Source organism: Oncorhynchus gorbuscha, linkage group LG06 (genome assembly GCF_021184085.1).
Source record: "Oncorhynchus gorbuscha isolate QuinsamMale2020 ecotype Even-year linkage group LG06, OgorEven_v1.0, whole genome shotgun sequence".
In the NCBI taxonomy this organism is placed as follows: Eukaryota; Metazoa; Chordata; class Actinopteri; order Salmoniformes; family Salmonidae; genus Oncorhynchus; species Oncorhynchus gorbuscha.
This window is the reverse complement of record NC_060178.1, coordinates 11,765,819-11,785,852: the sequence shown is the minus strand read 5'-3', so window position 1 is coordinate 11,785,852 and position 20,034 is coordinate 11,765,819. Positions and strand designations below refer to the sequence as shown.

Here is a 20,034-nt window from a genome sequence, read left to right as displayed (position 1 = left end):
TAAAATAACGTTGGAAGTGGCATATGGTAGAAACATTAACATTCACTTCTCTGGCAACAGCTCTGGTTGACGTTTCTGGAGTTAGCATACCAATTGCATGGTCCCTCAAAACTTCAGACACCTGTGGCATTGTGTTGTTTGACAAAACTGCCCGTTTTAGAGTGGCCTTTAGTTTTCCCCAGCACAAGATGCACCTGTGTAATGATCATGCCATTGTTACATTCCCAAGCAAGAAGGGGGAACTAACAAAGAGTCACTGACAACAACAAAAACAAAACAGGTGGGGTATTAGGGGGTGTATGTTGACTAGCACCTACCACTTGGAACCAAAAAACACTCACCATGAGCACCCAATACATTTGCCAAAGAAGAGGCAAACAAAAGAAGAACCCACAACGAACTTAAAGAAAACAAAATCTGACAAATAAATGTTTTTCTAGAAATCAAATAGGGCATGCCAACTAAAGGCATTAATGCACCCCATCTCTCAAGACACCTGGGTCACTGGGCAAGCCACTCCTAAATAGCACCTGGGCAGCGCAGGTGAAAAATCTTCCCTCTAACGAGATGCAACCAGCACAGGTGTAACACATTCTGGCTAATGAGGTGACATCAACCGGTGCACCCTACGTGCTAATGGGCTACACGTGCTAATGGGCTACACGTGCCAAAGTCCAACCTCAAAACATAAATGGAAAAACCAAAGCCTGTAACTCTGCTTCTTGATATGCCACTCCTGTCAGGTCATCTTGGCAAAGGAGAAAAGCTTACTAACAGGGATGTAAAGAAATTTGTGTACAAAATTTGAGAGAAATAAGATTTTTGTGCTTATGGAACATTTCTGGGATCTGTTATTTCAGCTCATGAAACATCGGACCAACAGTTTACATGTTGTGTATATATTTTTGCTCACAGAAGAATCCTAATCCATAGATTAGGGCCTAAGGAATTTATTTCAATTGACTGATTTCCTTAAATGAACTGTTACTCAGTAGAATCATTGAATGTTGTTACATGTTGCGTTTCTATTGTTGTTCTGTAATAGCTTTGCTACATTACAGGGTTCACAGTCTGTTGGAGAGGATGAGTACAATAAAAGTTGTCACATAGAGAGGCCCCTCCCGCATTGACTGTCAATAAGGTATAAGTCCCTCCCACCCACCCCTATAAAGCCTCTCACGTTGACTGTGTACACTCTGACAAATAGGTAACTACAGTCTCAGAAAAAGCACCCACCCAGGAGTAACTGGAGAGATCTATGCAACTGGCAGCCTCCCAGTGAAGTGAATTGTTTTGAGCCTGAGGTAAGTGAAATCTGCCATTTGAATTTGAGAATGTATATTTTCTTTCTGACTTGTATCAGGTCATTTTGGTTTTCTCTGAAGTCAAGGCAGGAATGTAGGGAGTGCTATCTTTGTTTTCTGTCTGTCTGCAGCAGTGCAATTTTCTTATTATATTGTTATTACAGAAGAAGACTGAAGGAGATGACTCATCACTCTCATCCATGTAGAATGTATGGTATTCCTGAGCACAGAGAAATTAGCCAATACTCAAAACTGTTTTTGTCCAGATATTATATTGGCCAAATTAATGACCAGGGACTGAAGAGGGTCAGAGTTCACATAACCGTTTTTTTTGGACCATCTTTTATGTAAGCATGGTATAATCTAGGTATACTTTTGGAGCCAGGAGACACTGCTCACCTTTTCTCACAAGTAGATGAGACTATCTAAATATAAATCATGTTTTTTTATTCTTATTCACAGGCTCCAGCCAATATGAAAGTGCATCTTCAAACCATCATCTGCGGGTGTGTTCTAGCCACAGTTCTACCGCTGGTGAAGGGCACAGTTCTACCGCTGGTCAAAGGCACAGTTCTACCGCTGGTCAAAGGCACAGTTCTACCGCTGGTCAAAGGCACAGTTCTACCGCTGGTCAAAGGCACAGTTCTACCGCTGGTGAAGGACACAGTTCTACCGCTGGTGAAGGACACAGTTCTACCGCTGGTGAAGGACACAGTTCTACCGCTGGTGAAGGACACAGTTCTACCGCTGGTCAAAGGCACAGTTCTACCGCTGGTGAAGGACACAGTTCTACCGCTGGTGAAGGACACAGTTCTACCGCTGGTGAAGGACACAGTTCTACCGCTGGTCAAAGGCACAGTTCTACCGCTGGTCAAAGGCACCAAAGTTGACCTCAACTCCAACATGAAAAAGAGGTAACCTGATTGACGAATGACGAACGGTGGCCACCGTCTAATTCTATAGAGTGTACAGGATTATTGGATAGGATGTGTGTTCTGTCTTTGTGTCTAGGAGGAAGTATGTTATTTCTGCATTATGCCTTTTTTCTTCTTCTTCTTCTTCTTCTTCTTCTTCTTCTTCTGTGGTAGATTTAGAGTCTGGTCACAGAGCCGCACAAGAGAAGATTTCCAAAGCAGCTCTGCAGTGAACTCAGGGATCCTCAGTGGACCAGGGCAGAGAGAGGAGACAGACCCCTCAGTATTTCATTCCAGGTGTTATTTCAATAATGGTCACTCTGGTGTATAAAAAAATAATGTTTTTACTAATATAAAAAGGTCACATTTGAATGGTTTTTGGTCAAGTTCATTTCAGTCAATCTTTAGAAATCTCTATCTCTTCTCTTATCTCATTTTGATCTCTTTCTCTTCCAGGTCCAGAAGATCCATTGTGACCTCAGTGAAAAGACCAGGCTGTTCTCTGGGAACATGTAGCCTGCATGACCTGGCCCATCGGCTACACATCCTCAACAACAAGTTAAAGGTCAACAGAGCCCCGGAGGACAAGATCAGCTCACAGGGTTACGGTCGCCGCCGCCGCAGGTCGCCACAGTCACTCCCACAGCGCTACGCAACACTAAGTCTCCAAGCAGGCAGAGTGAGACTGAACTGCAGCAGAGAGTGCAGCCAAGGACTCCACCTACAGGCCATTCCTCTCAGACAAACTTGAGACGGGCAGAGAACAGGAAGAGGAGTGTCGATCTAGCGAATATCAAGCACTTTTGTTATGTTTGGGGCTGGCTGAGATATTACTGAGATCCTATTCCTGAGCATTCCTTTCCTGCGTGGGGAAAAGGATGGACAAGGTCAATGGAGCAGGAAACCATTTTCACGCCACTGGAGGGGTGCAAGAAGGTGTGTGGGGGTGGGGTCTAAAATAGGTGTGTGTGTGTGTGTGTGTGTGTGTGTGTGTGTGTGTGTGTGTGTGTGTGTGTGTGTGTGTGTGTGTGTGTGTGTGTGTGTGTGTGTGTGTGTGTGTGTGTGTGTGTGTGTGTGTGTGTGTGTGTATATTCCTGTTGCAGTGACTTCTGCACTCTCAGAGCTGTGGAACTTGACACACTTCTGTCTCTTTCCCAGCTCAGGAGACATTCTCTCACCCCTGTGGCAGCATAGAAAGAGTGGCTTGGTTGAATACTGTCGCTCCAAACCACACCACTGCACTAGGGCTAGGACTAGAGCTTAACCCCTAGACCAGACTGGGGCTAGAGCTTAACCCTTAGACTAGACTGGGGCTGGGACTAGAGCTTAACCCCTAGACCAGACTGGGGCTGGGACTAGAGCTTAACCCCTAGACTAGACTGGGGCTGGGACTAGAGCTTAACCCCTAGACCAGACTGGGGCTGGGACTAGAGCTTAACCCTTGGACTAGACTGGGGCTGGGACTAGAGTTTAACCCCTAGACCAGACTGGGACTGGGACTAGAGCTTAACCCTTGGACTAGGCTGGGACTAGAGCTGGGCCAGGAGCCTAGCAGGAGAAGAGGAGGACATATAACATGCTCTTGGCTGACTAATTTCACATATACCACCAATATCAGTTCAAAACAATATCAATGGTGGTGAGAGACACTGTAACAGAAATATTTGGTCAATGTATTATGTATTGTGTACTCATAAAGGATTATCTACTTGAACTTGAGTTTATGTATATAGAGAAGTGCAATGTATATACACAGCAAATTGTTACCAAGTGTTGATTTTTCAGTGTAACATTTCTAGTGTTGATTCAGGTGTTAAAGTCACTCTAAGTGTTAACTTAATTACCAGTGTTAAAACAAAACCACACCCTTCATTATCATATTTCCCAGCATGCTCTATTGCAGGATTTTTTTTTGAATTGTTTGTTTCAATATCTATGTTTTTGCATGTACATTGATTGATTTAATTAATCTTAAGCTACTCAAATATACATTTGTCTAAACTAATCAAATCTGTTACTTGGACTTTTTCTCACCCATTACTGAAATGGTGGTTCCAGGTAATATGCTTTACGTCAGCGATTTTAAATCTAGATTTGCCCAAGATGCTGTAATTGGTCTTCAACGGGGCCACTGAAAATTGGTTGTATCAGCAAAACAATTATTATCCCTTTTTTCAGGATCCTGTCTGTCAAAGAAACTTGTAAAAATCCAAATGACTTCACAGATCTTCATTGTAAAGGGTTTAAACACTGTTTCCCATGCTCGTTCAATGAACCATAAACAAGTAATGAACATGCACCTGTAGAACGGTCGTTAAGACACTAACAGCTTACAGACGGTAGGCAATTAATGTCACAATTAAGAAAACTTAGGACACTAAAGAGGCCTTTCTACTGACTCTGAAAAACACCAAAAGAAAGATGTCCAGGGTCCCTGCTCATCTGAGTGAACGTGCCTTAGGCATGCTGCAAGGAGGCATGAGGACTGCAGATGTGGCCAGGGCAATAAATTGCAATGTTTGTACTGTGAGATGGCTAAGACAGAGCTACAGGGAGACAGGACGGACAGTTGATCGTCCTGCAGTGGCAGACCACATGTAACAACACCTGCACAGGATCGGTACATCTGAACATCACACCTGCAGGACAGGTACAGGATGGCAACAACAACTGTCTGAGTTACACCAGGAACGCACAATCCCTCCATCAGTGCTCAGACTGTCCGCAATAGGCTGAGAGATGCTGGACTAAAGGCTTGTAGGCACAAACCCACCATCGCTGGACCACACAGGACTGGCAAAAAGTGCTCTTCTCTGATGAGTCGCGGTTTTGTCTCACCAGGGATGATGGTCGGATTCGCATTTATCATCGAAGGAATGAGCATTACACCGAGGCCTGTACTCTGGAGCAGGATCGATTTGGAGGTGGAGGGTCCGTCATGGTCTGTGGGCGGTGTGTCACAGCATCATCTGACTGAGCATGCTGTCATCGCAGGAAATCTCAACACTGCGTTACAAGGAAGACATCCTTCTCCCTCATGTGGTACCCTTCCTGCAGGCTCATCCTGATATGACCCTCCACTGCATGTCAATGCCACCAACCATACTGCTCGTTCTGTGTTTAATTTCCTGCAAGACAGGAATGTCAATGTTCTGCCATGGCTAGCAAAGAGCCCGGATCTCAATCCCATTGAGCATGTCTGGGACCTGTTGGATCAGAGGGTGAGGGTGAGGGCCATTCCCCCCAGAAATGTCTGGGAACTTGCAGGTGCCTTTGGTGGAAGAGTGGGGTAAAATCTCACAGCAAGAACTGGCAATTATGGTGTAGTCCATGAGGGGGAGATTAATTAATGCAGCTGGTGGCCACACCAGATACTAACTGTTACTTTTGACCTCACCTTTTGTTCAGGGACACATTATTCCATTACTGTTACTCAGATGTCTGTAGAACATGTTCAGTTTATGTCTCAGTTGTTGAATCTTGTTTTGTTCATACAAATATTTACACATAAAAATAAACACAGTTGACAGTGAGAGGATGTTTATTTTTTTGCTGAGTTTTTTATACACAAAAGTATGTGGCGCCCTTTCAAATTAGTAGATTAACCTTTTCAGCCACACCCATTGCTGACAGGTGTATAAAATCTTGCACATTTCCATGCAATCTCCATAGACAAACAATGGCAGTAGAATGACCTTACTGAAGAGCTCAGTTACATTCAACCTGTCACCGTCATAGAATGCCACATTTACTACAAGTCAGTTTGTCAAATGTATGTCCTTCTAGAGCTGCCCTGGTCAACTGGAAGTGCTGTGATTGTGAAGTGGAAACCTCTAGGAGCAACAACGGCTCAGCTGCGAAGCGGTAAGCCACACAAGCTCACAGAACGGGACTGTCGAGTGCTGAAGCGGGTAACGCGTAAAAATTGTCACTACTGACTTCCACTTCGTTAGGAGCTTCATGAAATGGGTTTCCGTGGCCAAGCAGCCACAAACAAGCCAAAGATCAGCATGCGCAATGCCAAGCATTGGATGGAGTGGTGTAAAGCTCTCCGCCATTGGACTCTGGAGCAGTGGAAACACGTTCTCTGGAGGGATCAATCACACTTCACCATCTGGCAGTCCGACGGACGAATCTGGAATGAAACATTCGACGAGCTGGTGTCCACATACTTTTGATCATGTAGTGTAGCTGGCGAGCTCATTTGGAAAATTTCAGTTGAAACTTTACAAGGTGAGGTCTGGGTATATTTCAATAAATGTATACATATATATATATGCATTGTTCATACATCAGTACTATCAATAAAGTCAAGAAGTTTGTATCAATTTCCTGTTTGATGTATGACATGACACCTGCGTCGGAGTTTTGGGCAACCATTCCCCAGCTTTGTTCCATGCTGGCTTAAGACCAAGCTAGCCAGTTACTAGCAGTGGTGTAAAGTACTTAAGTAAAATTACTTTAAAGTACTTCTTAAGTTGTTTTTTGGGATATCTGTACTTTACTTTACTATGTATATTTTTTACTACTTTTACTTCGCTACATTCCTTTTAGAAAATATTGTACTTTTTACTCCATACATTGTTTTTGACACCCAAAAGTACTTATTACATTTTGAATGCTCAGCAGAACAGGAAAATAGTCATTCACGCACTTATCAACCAACCATCCCTGGTCATCCCTATTGCCTCTGATCTGGTGGGCTCACTAAATTATCAACCAAACATCCTTGGTCATCCCTACTGCCTCTGATCTGGTGGACTCACTAAACTATCAACCAAACATTTTAGATTTTTTTTCACCTTTTTTTAGCCAGGTAGGCTGGTTCTCATTTGCAGCTGCGACCTGGCCAAGATAAAGCAACGCAGTTCAACACATACAACAACACAGAGTTACACGTGGAATAATCAAACATACAATCAATAATACAGTAGAACAATCTACTGTGTGCAGAAGATGCATGTGCAAGTAGAGATACTGGGGTGCAAAGGAGCAAGATAAATAAATAAATACAGTATGGGGATGAAGTAGATTGGATGGGTTATTTACAGATGAGCTATATACAGGTGCAGTGATCTGTGGGCTGCTCTGACAGCTGGTGCTTAAAGCTAGTGAGGGAGGTAAGAGTCTTTAGCTTCAGAGATTTTTGCAGGTCGTTCCAGTCATTGGCAGCACAGAACTGGAAGGAGAGGCAGCCAAAGGAAGAATTGGATTTGGGGGTGACCAGTGAGATATACCTGCTGGAGAGCATGCTTCAAGTGGGTGCTGCTATGGTGACCAGTGAGCTGAGATAAGGCGGGGCTTTGCCTAGCAGAGACTTGTTGATGACCTGGAGCCAGTGGGTTTGGCGACGAGTATGAAGCGAGGGCCAGCCAACGAGAGCATACAGGTCGCAGTGGTGGGTAGTATATGGGGCTTTGGTGACAAAACGGATGGCACTGTGATAGACTGCATCCAATTTGTTGAGTAGAGTGTTGGAGGCTATTTTGTAAATGACATCGCCAAAGTCGAGGATCAGTAGGATGGTCAGTTTCACGAGGGTATGTTTGGCAGCATGAGTGAAGGATGCTTGGTTGCGAAATAGGAAGCCGATTCTAGATTTCATTTTGGATTGGAGATGTTTAATGTCTGAGAGTCTGAAAGGAGAGTTTACAGTCTAACCAGACACCTTGGTATTTGTAGTTGTCCACATATTTTAAGTCAGAACCGTCCAGAGTAGTGATGCTGGACGGGCAGGCAGGTGCAGGCAGCGAACGGTTGAAGAGCATGCATTTAGTTTTACTTGCATTTAAGAGCAGTTGGAGGCCACGGAAGGAGAGTTGTATGGCATTGAAGCTCATCTAGACGTTAGTTAACACAGTGTCCAAAGGGCAAGAGGTATACAGAATGGTGTCGTCTGCGTAGAGGTGGATCAAAGAATCACCAGCAGCGAGAGCGACATCATTGATGTCCCTAGTGCCTCTGATCTGGTGGACTCACTATACTATCAACCAACCATCCCTGGTCATCCCTACTGCCTCTGATCTGGTGGACTCACTAAACACACATGCTTTTTTTGCAGTGGTGTAAAAGTACTTTAAAGTACTATTTAAGTAGTTTTTTTGGTTATCTGTACTTTACTATTTATGTTTTTGACTACTTGTACTTTTACTTCACTACATTCCAATGAAAAGTATGTACTTTTTACTGTCACGACTTGTGCAGAAGTTGTTCAGGCGACGTTTGGCGATCGACGTCACCGGCTGTCTAGCCATCACCGCTCCATTTTTCATATATCCATTTGTTTATCATTCAAATTAAATACTTTAACACAATAGAATATGTATTTGATAAGGCCTTATTTTGAGGGCCTAGTTTTACCCTAATAGAGTGACCTGAAAATCATAGTTTACAGACCACCTCGGACCTGCAAGTCACACTAAGCAACCTTGCAAAGTGATGTTTAATTCCTGTTGGAATCCAGCCAGAGTTGGTATAGCCAATATTTGGAATTCTTATTCATGCCTGACCTGCATTCAGAATGACTACCGGGTTGGGGAGACTAAGACTACCTAAACCAGGGGTGTCAAACACTTCCCCCCCTGTCGGACTCCCCCCTATCTGAGATAGCTACTGCAACCCTCGTCCTCCACATACAACACCCGTTCTGCCAGTCATTCTGTTAAAGGTCCCCAAAGCACACACATCCCTGGGTCACTCCATTTTTTTCAGTTCGCTGCAGCTAGCGACTGGAACGAGCTGCAACAAACACTCAAACTGGAAAGTTTTATCTCAACCTCAATCATGGACACCCTTACTGACAGTTGTGGCTGCTTTTTCGTGATGTATTGTTGTCTCTACCTTCTTGCCCTTTGTGCTGTTGTCTGCCCAATAATGTTGGTGCCATGTTTTATTTATTTATTTAATTCATTTTTTTGTGGGGGTTGTCTTATTATATTTTTTTGTACCATGTTTTGTGCTGTTACCATGTTGGGCTGCTGCCATGTGTTGCTACCATCTTGTTGTTGTGTTGTGTTGATACCATGCTGTGTTTTCATGTGTTGCTGCCAAGCTATGTTGTTGTCTTAGGTCTCTCTCTATGTAGAGTTGAAGTGTCTCTCTTGTCATGATGTGTGTTTTGTCATATATATATATATTTATTTTTAATGCCATCCCCCGTCCCAGCAGGAAGCCTTTTGCCTTTAAGTAGGCCGTCATTGTAAATAAGAATTTGTTCTTAACTGACTTGCCTAGTTAAATAAAGGTTAAAAAAATGTTTTTGCAGGATTCGCGTGCGAGGAGGTCCAAACAGGCCAGCGGGGGATTTGAGTAAAAACTCAATATACTTTCAAATGAATTTTAAAAATCTAAACGGTGTAGAAATGATAATTGAACTATATTTATACAGTTTCTTGACTGTCCAGCTCACTACTAATCACTGTGCACAATCAATGGACCTACATTCATAATAATAATAATATAATATATGCCATTTAGCAGATGCTTTTATCCAAAGCGACTTACAGTCATGTGTGCATATATTCTACGTATGGGTGGTCCCAGGGATCGAACCCACTACCCTGGCATTACAAGCGCCATGCTCTACCAACTGAGCTACAGAAGGACCATAGAGTTTACCCAGCTAGCACAGTGGATCTGAGCCGAAGTCGGCTGAGAGTCGGGGCACCCAGCTGAGAGTCAGACTCGGCCGATGTCATGTGGCCCGAGTCTGGGCAGCCTTCTGCAGTATTACTTATGGCTAGGATGCGGGGATTGTGCCGTGGTGGAAATATTTGTGGGCTATACTCGGCCTTGTCTCAGGATGGTAGGTTGGTGGTTGAAGATATCCCTCTAGTGGTGTGGGGACTGTGCTTTGGCAAAGTGGGTGGGGTTATATCCTTCCTGTTTGGCCCTGTCTGGGGGTATCATCGGATGGGGCCACAGTGTCTCCTGACCCCTCCTTTCTCAGCCTCCAGTATTTATGCTGCAGTAGTTTGTGTCGGGGAGCTAGGGTCAGTTTGTTATATCTGGAGTACTTCTTCTGTCTTATCCGGTGTCCTGTGTGAATTTAAGTATGCTCTCTCTAATTCTCTTTCTCTCTTTCTTTCTCTCTCTCGGAGGACCTGAGCCCTAGGACCATGCCTCAGGACTACCTGGCATGATGACTCCTTGCTGTCCCCAGTCCACCTGGCCGTGCTGCTGCTCCAGTTTCAACTGTTCTGCCTGCGGCTATGGAATCCTGACCTGTTCACCGGACGTGCTACCTTTCCCAGGAGTGGTAGAGATACTCTTAATGATCGGCTATGAAAAGCCAACTGACATTTACTCCTGAGGTGCTGACTTGCTGCACCCTCGACAACTACTGTGATTATTATTATTTGACCATGCTGGTCATTTATGAACATTTGAACATCTTAGCCATGTTCTGTTATAATCTCCACCCGGCACAGCCAGAAGAGGACTGGCCACCCCTCATAGCCTGGTTCCTCTCTAGGTTTCTTCCTAGGTTTTGGCCTTTCTAGGGAGTTTTTCCTAGCCACCGTGCTTCTACACCTGCATTGCTTGCTGTTTGGGATTTTAGGCTGGGTTTCTGTACAGCACTTTGAGATATCAGCTGATGTACGAAGGGCTATAGAAATACATTTGATTTGATTTGATTTGATTGATTCCGGTGTGAGTTATCTGTCCCAAATATATTACTTGGGGCTCGGGACGATTCCGGTGAGCGTTATCTGGCCCAAATGTATTACTTTCATTATTTCTTTATCTCCTCATTTATTTCTGTGATCAAAAAATACAATTAACATTTAAATGAAATTCTTAAGAGTCCTGTGTAGTATTTTAGTATTTAAAAAATTGTTTAAGGCAATTGATAAGCATTAAAAACTCTGAGGGTGGAGCTTCCCGAATGGCGCAGTGGTCTAAGACACTGCATCGCTGTGCAAACTGTGTTTTCAGACTTCCTGGCAGTTTGACATGAGAGAAAAAATTCAATGTTTCTCAAATTTTTTACATTTTTATCAGGGAAAAAATGTTTTGCGTGATGTTTTAGTCACTCAAAAGGATTTTACATGGGAATCAGAATGACTGTTTGGGACCTTCAACACAGTGTTTTATGTTTGTTTTTTTAAACAATCAGCTCTTGGAGACAGCTTGCATTTACTGCTTTGATTGATTATTTGTTTTAAAGAGTCCATATTTCTTACATAAGAACATCTGTAGGAACAAAAATGTTGCCAGTTTAATTGTAACTTGGCTGGGTTGGGTAGGTTACTTTCAAAATGTAATCCATTACTCCCTAACCCTGGAACTTGGTCTAAGGAAAAGAGAGCAGCAGGAAGGGGATGAAGAACATTGTGTACTTTAAAACTTATTCTGTGACTTTGAGATGGAGACATGTGACAGACACTGTGATTTTAGTCAGTCGGCATAGTTTATCAATTGACACAGAACAGTATGGTCACCACATGCCATTATGTTGTGAATTCTTTTTTTTTTTATTCTGGAATGAAAAATAATCTAAAAATGCAAATGGGAATTACTTTGCCTTTAAAATAATAATGTGGATGAAATTAAGTTCCTGCTGGAAAAAAAGTTTATTCCCCATTGATATACTTTTTGCGTTCGCTTTTGTCTGCCTTGTGTCCCAGATGGGCAGGGTTTACACTTTTGCCACTTTTCTATCGATTCCATTGCGCTAGACAAGTTCAATCAAGCCCAGCTAAAGTATTTGAAATTATGTCAAATGGTATTTGAACGAAGATCGGATTTTTAAAACCTAGTTGGCACATCAGTTTGGGAGTACACTTACTCGCTTGGGAGTACAGGTACAATCACTTTAGTTAGCAAATAAGTGGCCTTTTGAGTATATGCTCTGAGGTTGCAAGATCTGGAGTTTGATTCCTGGCCGAGTCATGCAAGACTGTAAAAATAGGACTTTTGCGTTTCTGCTTGACTCTTAGCATTAAAGAGGTAGACTGGAGGTAAGGTCCTGCGAAAGACAAGCGTTCTGTGTTCTGTCCAAGGGGTCCTACAGAAACAGGAGATAGGCTCCTGTGAGCCGTTCCAGCTCGTGCAAGGCTGCTTACTTTACTTGAGAGTGCACTGAAGGAAATAACACCATCTATGGTAGCTGTGTAGAGGAGCACTATTGTAACATAATCCATGTTTTTCGACCCACAAAATAATACTAGATCAAATTTAGAGATAAGGGGTATATTGTCTGGAAAATAAGTCAAGGTATTGGCCTGAAACTGAATTTCCCTCGTGATATTATCACCTAATATTTTTAGAACAATGTTTTCCATAACAAAGGAATAATTAAGTTAAAGTTCCAGAAGTTGTAACTAAATTATGTGAATGTATGTTAAAGCTATTTCAGGGCCTGTTTCAAAATGTGTTACTGCTTTATGCATTCTTACAGGAATGATCCTCCAAAATGTAAAGTGTTCTTTATTCATGGTTTCATATTGCACCTTGCTGAGTTTTCACAGGTACTGAGAATGCTATTTACATATTTTTTTTGTCATAAAAAAATGTCAGTTTTGCATGTTGTACAATAACTTATGATTAATTAAACTAAATAAGTAGCCAAATAATAATAAATGAATCAAATGATTATGAAAACATTTGACAGTTCTCAAATGTATCCACACCGGAAATGCACCTCCCAAACATTGTTGTGTAGCTAGCTAACGTTAGCTTACTTGCCTTGAATGGGCTGTCATGAATGAAATTGAAGCCTTATTCCACCACCTTAGCAGGGAAACTATAAAGAAGGTAATAATGAAGTTTTCTAATATGTAATGTTAATAATGCTAGCTAATGCCTGTATATGCTTACTAGACAGTTGTAGCTGTAGCCTTCATTTACGTTCCAGTCATTGGCTGTAGCTAGTGTCGCTAACACTGCTAGCTAAGGTTTCTCAGCCTAAAGAGAGACTAATATTTACAACAATAGCCAGTTTACTGCTGTTAGGTGTCAATGGTTGCATGTACTTTTCTGGTGCACAGCCTATGAATAACGTCAACCACCACTGAGGACTAACAATGCTAATAGCTAGCTACCATGCTGCTATGTGCTGACGCCAGCTAGCTAATTAACTATGTCGCTTGCAAGCTGCATAAGTTCAATTTAAAAAATAAAACATTTAACAGACGCTCTTATCCAAAGCGAATGCATACATTTTCGTACCGGTACCCCGTGGAAGTCGAACCCACAACCCTGGCGTTGCAAGCGCCATGCTCTACCAACTGAGCCATACGAACATTTTATGTTTAAAACTAAAGGGGGTTTCAAATAGTGTGTTCCTTCTGCTGTGCACACGACATTGTTACTGGATGAGGAGGTTAAGATATCGACCTCTGTTTTATGAATTTGGATTGTTGAAGTGTCACTAAACAGCCACCCTCTCTCCTGTTATAGCCAGGCTATTATGTGGCCTGATAAGTCAGGCCCTGGATGCTCTCATCAGTAGTTCTGAAGATTGGACACAACAATGACATTATAAAGGACGCTAACAGAAAGTGAGTGAATACACAATACGCCTGATTGGTCAAAGCTAGAGAAACGACAGTGGTTGTTCCTACACATTATTTTTGGTTCGGCTAGAAACATGGGCACAATGCATGGCTAAATAGCCTATATCCACAATTTGACCAAAGACACTTTTATTTTAACAAACACTCTCTTTCCCTTTCAGTCTTTTCAGTGCTTTCATATTCTCTCTGTCTTTTCCTGCAGGGCAGCATGTCTTCAGGTCACCGGCTGCGAGATGTAGAGCAACAGCACCCCCTGCTGGACGGAGAGGAGGCTGCAGTGGGTTCTGCAGCAGGGGAGGCAGAGCAGGTGTGGTTCATCCAGGACGGCTGTGGCATGGTCTGTGCCTTCATTACCTGGTTCCTAGTGCTCTACGCTGACTTTGTGGTCACCTTTGTCATGCTGCTTCCTTCCAAGAGCTTCTGGTACGCTGTGGTCAACGGCGTGGTCTTCAACTGCCTGGCCGTGCTGGCTCTCACCTCGCACCTACGCACCATGCTCACCGACCCGGTGAGTGAACCAACCGCCGCTGCAGGGTCGTGTTCGTTAGGACAAAAACGTAACAAAGGAGTGAAGATGCATTGTAATGTTGGGTGACTTGGAAAAGGGAGTGACTTTGAACGGAGTGCAAGACAGAGCATACAAGAAGTAAAAGAAGCAGTCAGAATGACGAAGGGTAAGTCTGAGGGCAGTCTGATGCTCCTGGGCACAGAATAGTAACAATGTGTTGTCCTATTAGCAGTGGAAGAGCTGACTTACTAGTAGTTTCTTTTAAGTTTTGAATGAGTCTGTCCAAACATGTCATTCTGACTGTGTCCATTCTGTCCAACCATGTGTCTTTCTTACAGGGAGCTGTGCCCAAAGGCAACGCCACCAAGAAATACATGGAGAGCCTGAACCTGAAACCAGGAGAGGTCATCTATAAGTGTTCCAAATGCTACAGCATCAAACCTGAGAGAGCCCACCACTGCAGGTGAGGAGGGGACACTTCTGTTGCTTTTGAGTATTATTGTTATGCTTTATAGTATCTAAAGGGTTTTCCTGGCCTACTGTATCTTTTGGGTCCTGTTTGTTAGGCAAACTTTTGAAATGGAAAACAAAAAGGAATGTTTCTTATTGCAGAACTCCAGGTAGTCCTTCCCAGGTTTCAGCCCCCTCCCCCTCCCTGTTTGGTGCCTAATGAACACGACCATGATGTCGTTTCCCTCCCTTGTAGTATTTGTAAGCGCTGCATCCGTAAGATGGATCACCACTGTCCCTGGGTGAACAACTGCGTCGGCGAGAACAACCAGCGCTTCTTTGTCCTCTTCACTGTGAGTTCCGTCTCAGTTCCACCTTGTTGATGGTCTTGTGCACAAGGGAAATACTGAAATGCATCTGTAGTACATCGGTCCAATTAATCAACGTCAATTAATCAGATTTTTTTTTTCTTGCATCGCTGACATCCCTATTTTGTACTGTTGTGTAGTTTTGCATGGAAGCAATTGGTTTGACAGAATGATTAGTGTTTCATCTTTATTTGTGGTGCCTTATCATAAAGACCTGTAAACCACATTGGTGCTGCTGTGCTTTTAGCTCTGGCCAGATAGAAGTATGATGATGTATTATTAGGATAGGTTGTGATTGTGTACACTGCTCGTCAATGTGCTTTTGTTGTAGCTTTATGCCTGTGTGCATTGTCAATGCACAATGAATTACCATGAATGTTTTTACCATCAATACCAGGATTGGGTAATAGTTCCCTCTCTCTTTGCAGATGTATATAGCGATGATCTCCACCCATGCTCTCGCCCTGAGTGGGTACCAGTTTGTAACCTGCGTCAAGCTCCAGTGGAGTGGTGAGTATCATTATATGATTGCAGATGAGTTTTCTAAATATACTGTTCCCTGTTAAATATAACTACTTTGACCGTAGGGTGCCCTGTTTAAAAACAGCTACATTGACTTCAATGTGCCCTGTTTTAAAGGCACAATCTGGAATTATTATTTGTTTACTCAATTGTGTGTTAACAAAGTCTTTGTTAACAATAATACACAGCTTCAAAACTATCATTTTAATCTTGTGGACTATCATTATTCGTTTCTATAGCTCCGTCTATGAATTTGAGAGGGGTTAAATTTCTCCAGGCCCATCCCTCACCTTTATAGCAATCCAATTGGCAGAGCTGTCATTTGTTGATTTTTCAAATTAATTATTATAATTGAGGTCAGTGTTAATGTGATTATCCTGAATGGTGTTTCTGACACTCCAGAGTGCAGTGACTTTTCCCCCCCGGTGACGGTGATGCTGATGATCTTCCTCTGCCTGGAGGGCCTCCTCTTCCTCACCTTCACCGCTGTCATGTTTGGCACTCAGGTCCACTCCATCTGCAACGACGAGACGGTGAGGAGGTTAATGTAACACTATATGCCACTTTTCAGACACTGTTGTAATCCTAAGCAACTTTCTACGCAATGAGTGGCTACATTTTCAGTTTGATTCCCGCGGGAATTGAACCCACAACCGTAGATATACAATGTACATTAGATGATTAAGAATTGTTTCCATGTTATACATCACATTCTCAGGTCCAATCCATCTGCAACAAGACGGCAAGGAGCCAAACCACATGGATAGAAAAATAATAGATAGACATTCAGTAGGGCAAAAGGCATTACAGAACCCCGTTGTACGTCGACTATTTCTATCAACAATGTAGAATGGATAAGATGATCTATTCTGCATGATTGGGATTTGTTTCTAAAGGTCCTGCGCCTCTGAACAAGCACGTGACCGTGGTAGTGAAGTCCCAGTGAGGGAAATGGGGCTTATTTGCATACGAGTCATCAGCCTCCTTCAGAAAACCTGTTGATAATGTAAGGAAGAAGAAACCTAGCTGGGGTGACATTGATGAGACTAGTGACCGAGGCTAATTTACCATTGTGGTTATTTCACCTCATTCGCTCTGCTTTATTGAATTCTCACCTGGTGTTGATGTTTACCCCCTCTGTGTGTGTTTTTACCACAGGAGATTGAGCGTCTGAAGAACGAGAAGCCCACGTGGGAGAGGCAGGTTCGCTGGGAGGGCATGAGGAGCGTGTTTGGAGGCAAGCCGTCACTGCTGTGGATCAACCCATTTGCCGGGCTCCGATTGCGCCGGCTACTCGCCACACGCTCCCGGAAAGCTGGCCCTGAGTTCTCTGTCTGACCTCTCACCTTATCAGCAGTTTCTTACTGTACTGTCTGAGACAATCTGTAGAACCTGACTCAGGAGCTGGCTTTGACACCAGGGTCCTGTTCATTTCAGGCACCAAACGGAAGAAAACGGACTCAAACAGGGAAGGTCCGATAAGAAACGCATTTTTTTTTTCTGTTGCAAAATGTTTTCCATCGTGTGCCCTAATGAACACAACCCAGCTACAAGGAAGACTCAAGTTCTATCCAACAACATGGACAATGGTGCTTCTGAACATCACGTCTGTATAGGTGGCATGGATCAGGACTCAAGACTATTGAGAGACCCATCGAAACCTGTTGAAAGATCAAATGAAGGTGTTATGTAGTCCTTAAACAGACAAACACTACATATTGCACAGTTGCAGGAAGCCTACAGGGAGAAGGATTCACTTCATCTGTTTATTTATTGACTTCTTTTTAAAGACACTCATTGTTGTGTTCTTCTCTTCCTGTCACTCTGGGGTTGTGTGAGTGAGTAAAGCCTGATTTATACCTTACCTACAGTACATGCACAATGCAAGAACCCAATTGGCTACTCAAGATGGCGATGTCGTGTACTGGTGTCTGCTTACAAATTGCTGGAGTGCACACGTCTGCGTATTTTGTCTTACGCAACTAGCAGGACCGCCATTTTGCGTCACTAATTGTAATTATTGCGTCCTATGTATAAAATGAGGCTTAAGTGTCCCTACCTGACAGTAGCTAGCTGTACCTCTGGAAAAATTATGTACTAGAATTGGTGTTAACCACTATATATCCATTAATTAAACATTTAAAAAAACATTTTATGAAAATATTGCTGGATATATTGCTTGAGAATCATGTTGTTTTTGCCTAAATGTCGGTTTACATTCTCTATTGCATTTTTTTATACCTTAAAAATACATGTTTACTGCTTGTAGGAGTTGGATGAGTTGGGGTGGGGATGGAGTATGAAATATGAATAATTAATGGTTGCCAGCAAGATGATAGAGAAATACTCGAATCAGCAGTTTGGATTCTGCATGAGGCAATCGCATCAACTTTTAATAATGTGTCTGACAAATTTACTGTGACGTGGACAAGGAACTTGTTTCATTAGCCAAAAGTTAGCATTGAACCCTTGGTCATGGTTATTTTTATGGGAAGTATGCTATGATAATTTAACTGTGGTCTGATTAAAGGTACACTTAGCGATGCACAAAGGAAACCGCAATATCGGTCCAATTTCCACAACTAACAGCATTGAAGCTCAAGGCTAAACTTCTCTGCTGTTTTGTTCCTGTAGCTACCACGTTGTAGCATCGTGAAGAACACCTGTGGCTGCATACTCTGTGACTTCCTCACAAGTATTCCACTGCAGTACACTCCCCTATGTATACCGGGGACTCTCCTGTCACGCTGATTGTATGATTCTGAAATTCTGAGCAAGTCTGATTAACCATGATAATCTTTTTTTATTTGACATGAAAATGTTTTGAAGACGTGATGGACTGGATAAAGGAATGTATTAGGACTGAGTTTTTATTTTATGTTTTGTTTGGAGATGTTATGTACTTCTGTTTTGAAACCTTACAGTTTTTTCACAGCTACATTTACTGTGCTCCCATTAAATCAACTTAATTACCTCCAGATCTATTTGTCCATATTACTGACTAGATAAGAGTGGGAGCCCACTATGCAGCACTTGGAACTGGTGGATGATTTGATGTGCACAGAAGGCTGTATGTGAAGCACTGGTCCCAATTCCCTCCCTTCACCTTGGCTGTAAACCCTTTAATGTTTGCAGATCTGTAAGGTAGAAGCAATATGGTGGAAGCTTCACCTCTACACTGCTGATCCCTATCCAGACTAGGCTACCTGGGGTGGCAGGTGGAGGTTAGAGCGTTATAATAATAATTGGTTCTTAACTGACTTGCCTAGTTAAATAAAGGTCAAATAAAAAATAATTAAAACAATTATTGTGATCTGCTAAAATATAAGGGTCAGGGCTGAGGAGAATGCCTCGAGATGGAATTGGGACCGGGTGTCTTGACACCATAAGTGAAGGGACCTGGATTTTCCCATTTCTGAACTCCACCCATCATAGGAAGTAGGGTGAAGTTACCCTTAGATGCTGACCTTGGACAGTTTTGCATTTCCCCCACTAATGGTTAAGGTTAGGTCCGAGATCCTGATCCTAGATCTGTACCCAGGGTTAACTTCACCCCGGACCTATAGTAAAGCAAATGTACAAGTTGTAGTGAATAACTTCTTATCCCACGGGCCATATCAACATATCCACACTGGCAGACAGTAACTAACTGCAGCTCCTCATTGCTATAAAAACTCCTAATTTCAAGAAGACCACCCATGTTATGTGGGACATCCGTAGTAGTGCTCCTGGCTCTATTGGGTTTGGGTGATCCCTTGGTGGACCCCCCATCCTGACCTACCAGCAGACCAGGACTTTGCCGTCGTGCTGCGTGCCTCCGGACTGGAGTCCTTGGTTAAATGCTATTGTGGTAAGATTTTATTCCACAGTTTAGTAGTACAATAACAGGATGTGTGTGTGTGCAGTTGAAGTTAGAAGTTTACATACACTTATGTTGGAGTCCTTCCTTAAAACTCGTTTTTCAACCACTCCACAAAATTTCTTGTTAACAAACTATAGTTTTGGCAAGTCGGTTAGGACATTTACTTTGTGCATGACACAAGTAATGTTTCCAACAATTGTTTACAGACCGATTATTTCACTTATAATTCACTGTATCACAATTCCAGTGGGTCAGAAGTTTACTTAGTTGACTGTGCCGTCATACCACTCAGGAAGGGGACTCATTCCGTCTCCTAGAGATGAACGTACTTTGGTGCAAAAAGTGCAAATCAATCGCAGAGCAACAGCAAAGGACCTTGTGAAGATGCTGGAGGAAACAGGTACAAAAGTATATATCCACAGTAAAAGGAGTTCTATATCGACATAACCTGAAAGGCCGCTCAGCAAGAAAGAAGCCATTGGAGTGGCCATCACAAAGCCCTGACCTCATTCCTATATAACTCAGTTACACCAGCTCTGTCAGGATGAATGGGCCAACATCCACCCAACTTACTGTGAGAAGCTTGT

At 42.9% G+C, this 20,034-nt stretch overlaps 2 protein-coding genes across 5 annotated transcripts; both read left to right on the top strand.

Moving 5' to 3' along the window:
* The first annotated feature begins 1,157 nt into the window (after positions 1 to 1,157).
* LOC124037011 lies at positions 1,158 to 4,541 on the top strand. Of its 2 annotated transcripts, XR_006839099.1 has the most exons (5): positions 1,158 to 1,304; positions 1,767 to 2,218; positions 2,393 to 2,515; positions 2,675 to 3,154; positions 3,377 to 4,541. XR_006839099.1 is itself a non-coding variant. In XM_046351630.1 (4 exons), exons 2-4 carry the CDS (start codon positions 1,779 to 1,781, stop codon positions 2,967 to 2,969), a joined length of 858 nt encoding a protein of 285 aa, XP_046207586.1. In that variant the 5' UTR covers positions 1,158 to 1,304; positions 1,767 to 1,778; the 3' UTR covers positions 2,970 to 4,541. The 2 variants fall into 2 exon arrangements, 1 of the variants encoding a protein (XP_046207586.1); XM_046351630.1 differs by having other exon boundaries at positions 2,675 to 4,541.
* Positions 4,542 to 12,836: 8,295 nt separating this feature from the next.
* LOC124037010 (palmitoyltransferase ZDHHC7-like) lies at positions 12,837 to 18,559 on the top strand. Of its 3 annotated transcripts, XR_006839098.1 has the most exons (9): positions 12,837 to 12,976; positions 13,622 to 13,722; positions 13,945 to 14,245; positions 14,584 to 14,708; positions 14,952 to 15,048; positions 15,492 to 15,573; positions 15,988 to 16,118; positions 16,482 to 16,591; positions 16,744 to 16,881. XR_006839098.1 is itself a non-coding variant. In XM_046351627.1 (8 exons), exons 2-8 carry the CDS (start codon positions 13,658 to 13,660, stop codon positions 16,921 to 16,923), a joined length of 981 nt encoding a protein of 326 aa, XP_046207583.1. In that variant the 5' UTR covers positions 12,837 to 12,976; positions 13,622 to 13,657; the 3' UTR covers positions 16,924 to 18,559. The 3 variants fall into 3 exon arrangements, 2 of the variants coding, with proteins under 2 accessions (XP_046207583.1, XP_046207585.1); XM_046351627.1 differs by lacking the exon at positions 16,482 to 16,591 and having other exon boundaries at positions 16,744 to 18,559; XM_046351629.1 differs by lacking the exon at positions 16,482 to 16,591 and having other exon boundaries at positions 12,919 to 12,976; positions 13,940 to 14,245; positions 16,744 to 18,559.
* The last annotated feature ends 1,475 nt before the right edge of the window (positions 18,560 to 20,034 follow it).

Bases quoted from the DNA above. Each gene is read 5' to 3' on its own strand.
- LOC124037011 (XM_046351630.1), top strand. From the start codon at position 1,779: ATGAAAGTGCATCTTCAAACCATCATCTGCGGGTGTGTTCTAGCCACA. The intron at 2,219-2,392 runs GTAACCTGATTG...CTTCTGTGGTAG, and splicing joins AACTCCAACATGAAAAAGAG to ATTTAGAGTCTGGTCACAGA. The intron at 2,516-2,674 runs GTGTTATTTCAA...TTTCTCTTCCAG, and splicing joins CCCTCAGTATTTCATTCCAG to GTCCAGAAGATCCATTGTGA.
- LOC124037010 (XM_046351627.1), top strand. From the start codon at position 13,658: ATGCTCTCATCAGTAGTTCTGAAGATTGGACACAACAATGACATTATA. The intron at 15,574-15,987 runs GTGAGTATCATT...CTGACACTCCAG, and splicing joins CGTCAAGCTCCAGTGGAGTG to AGTGCAGTGACTTTTCCCCC. The intron at 16,119-16,743 runs GTGAGGAGGTTA...TTTTTACCACAG, and splicing joins CCATCTGCAACGACGAGACG to GAGATTGAGCGTCTGAAGAA.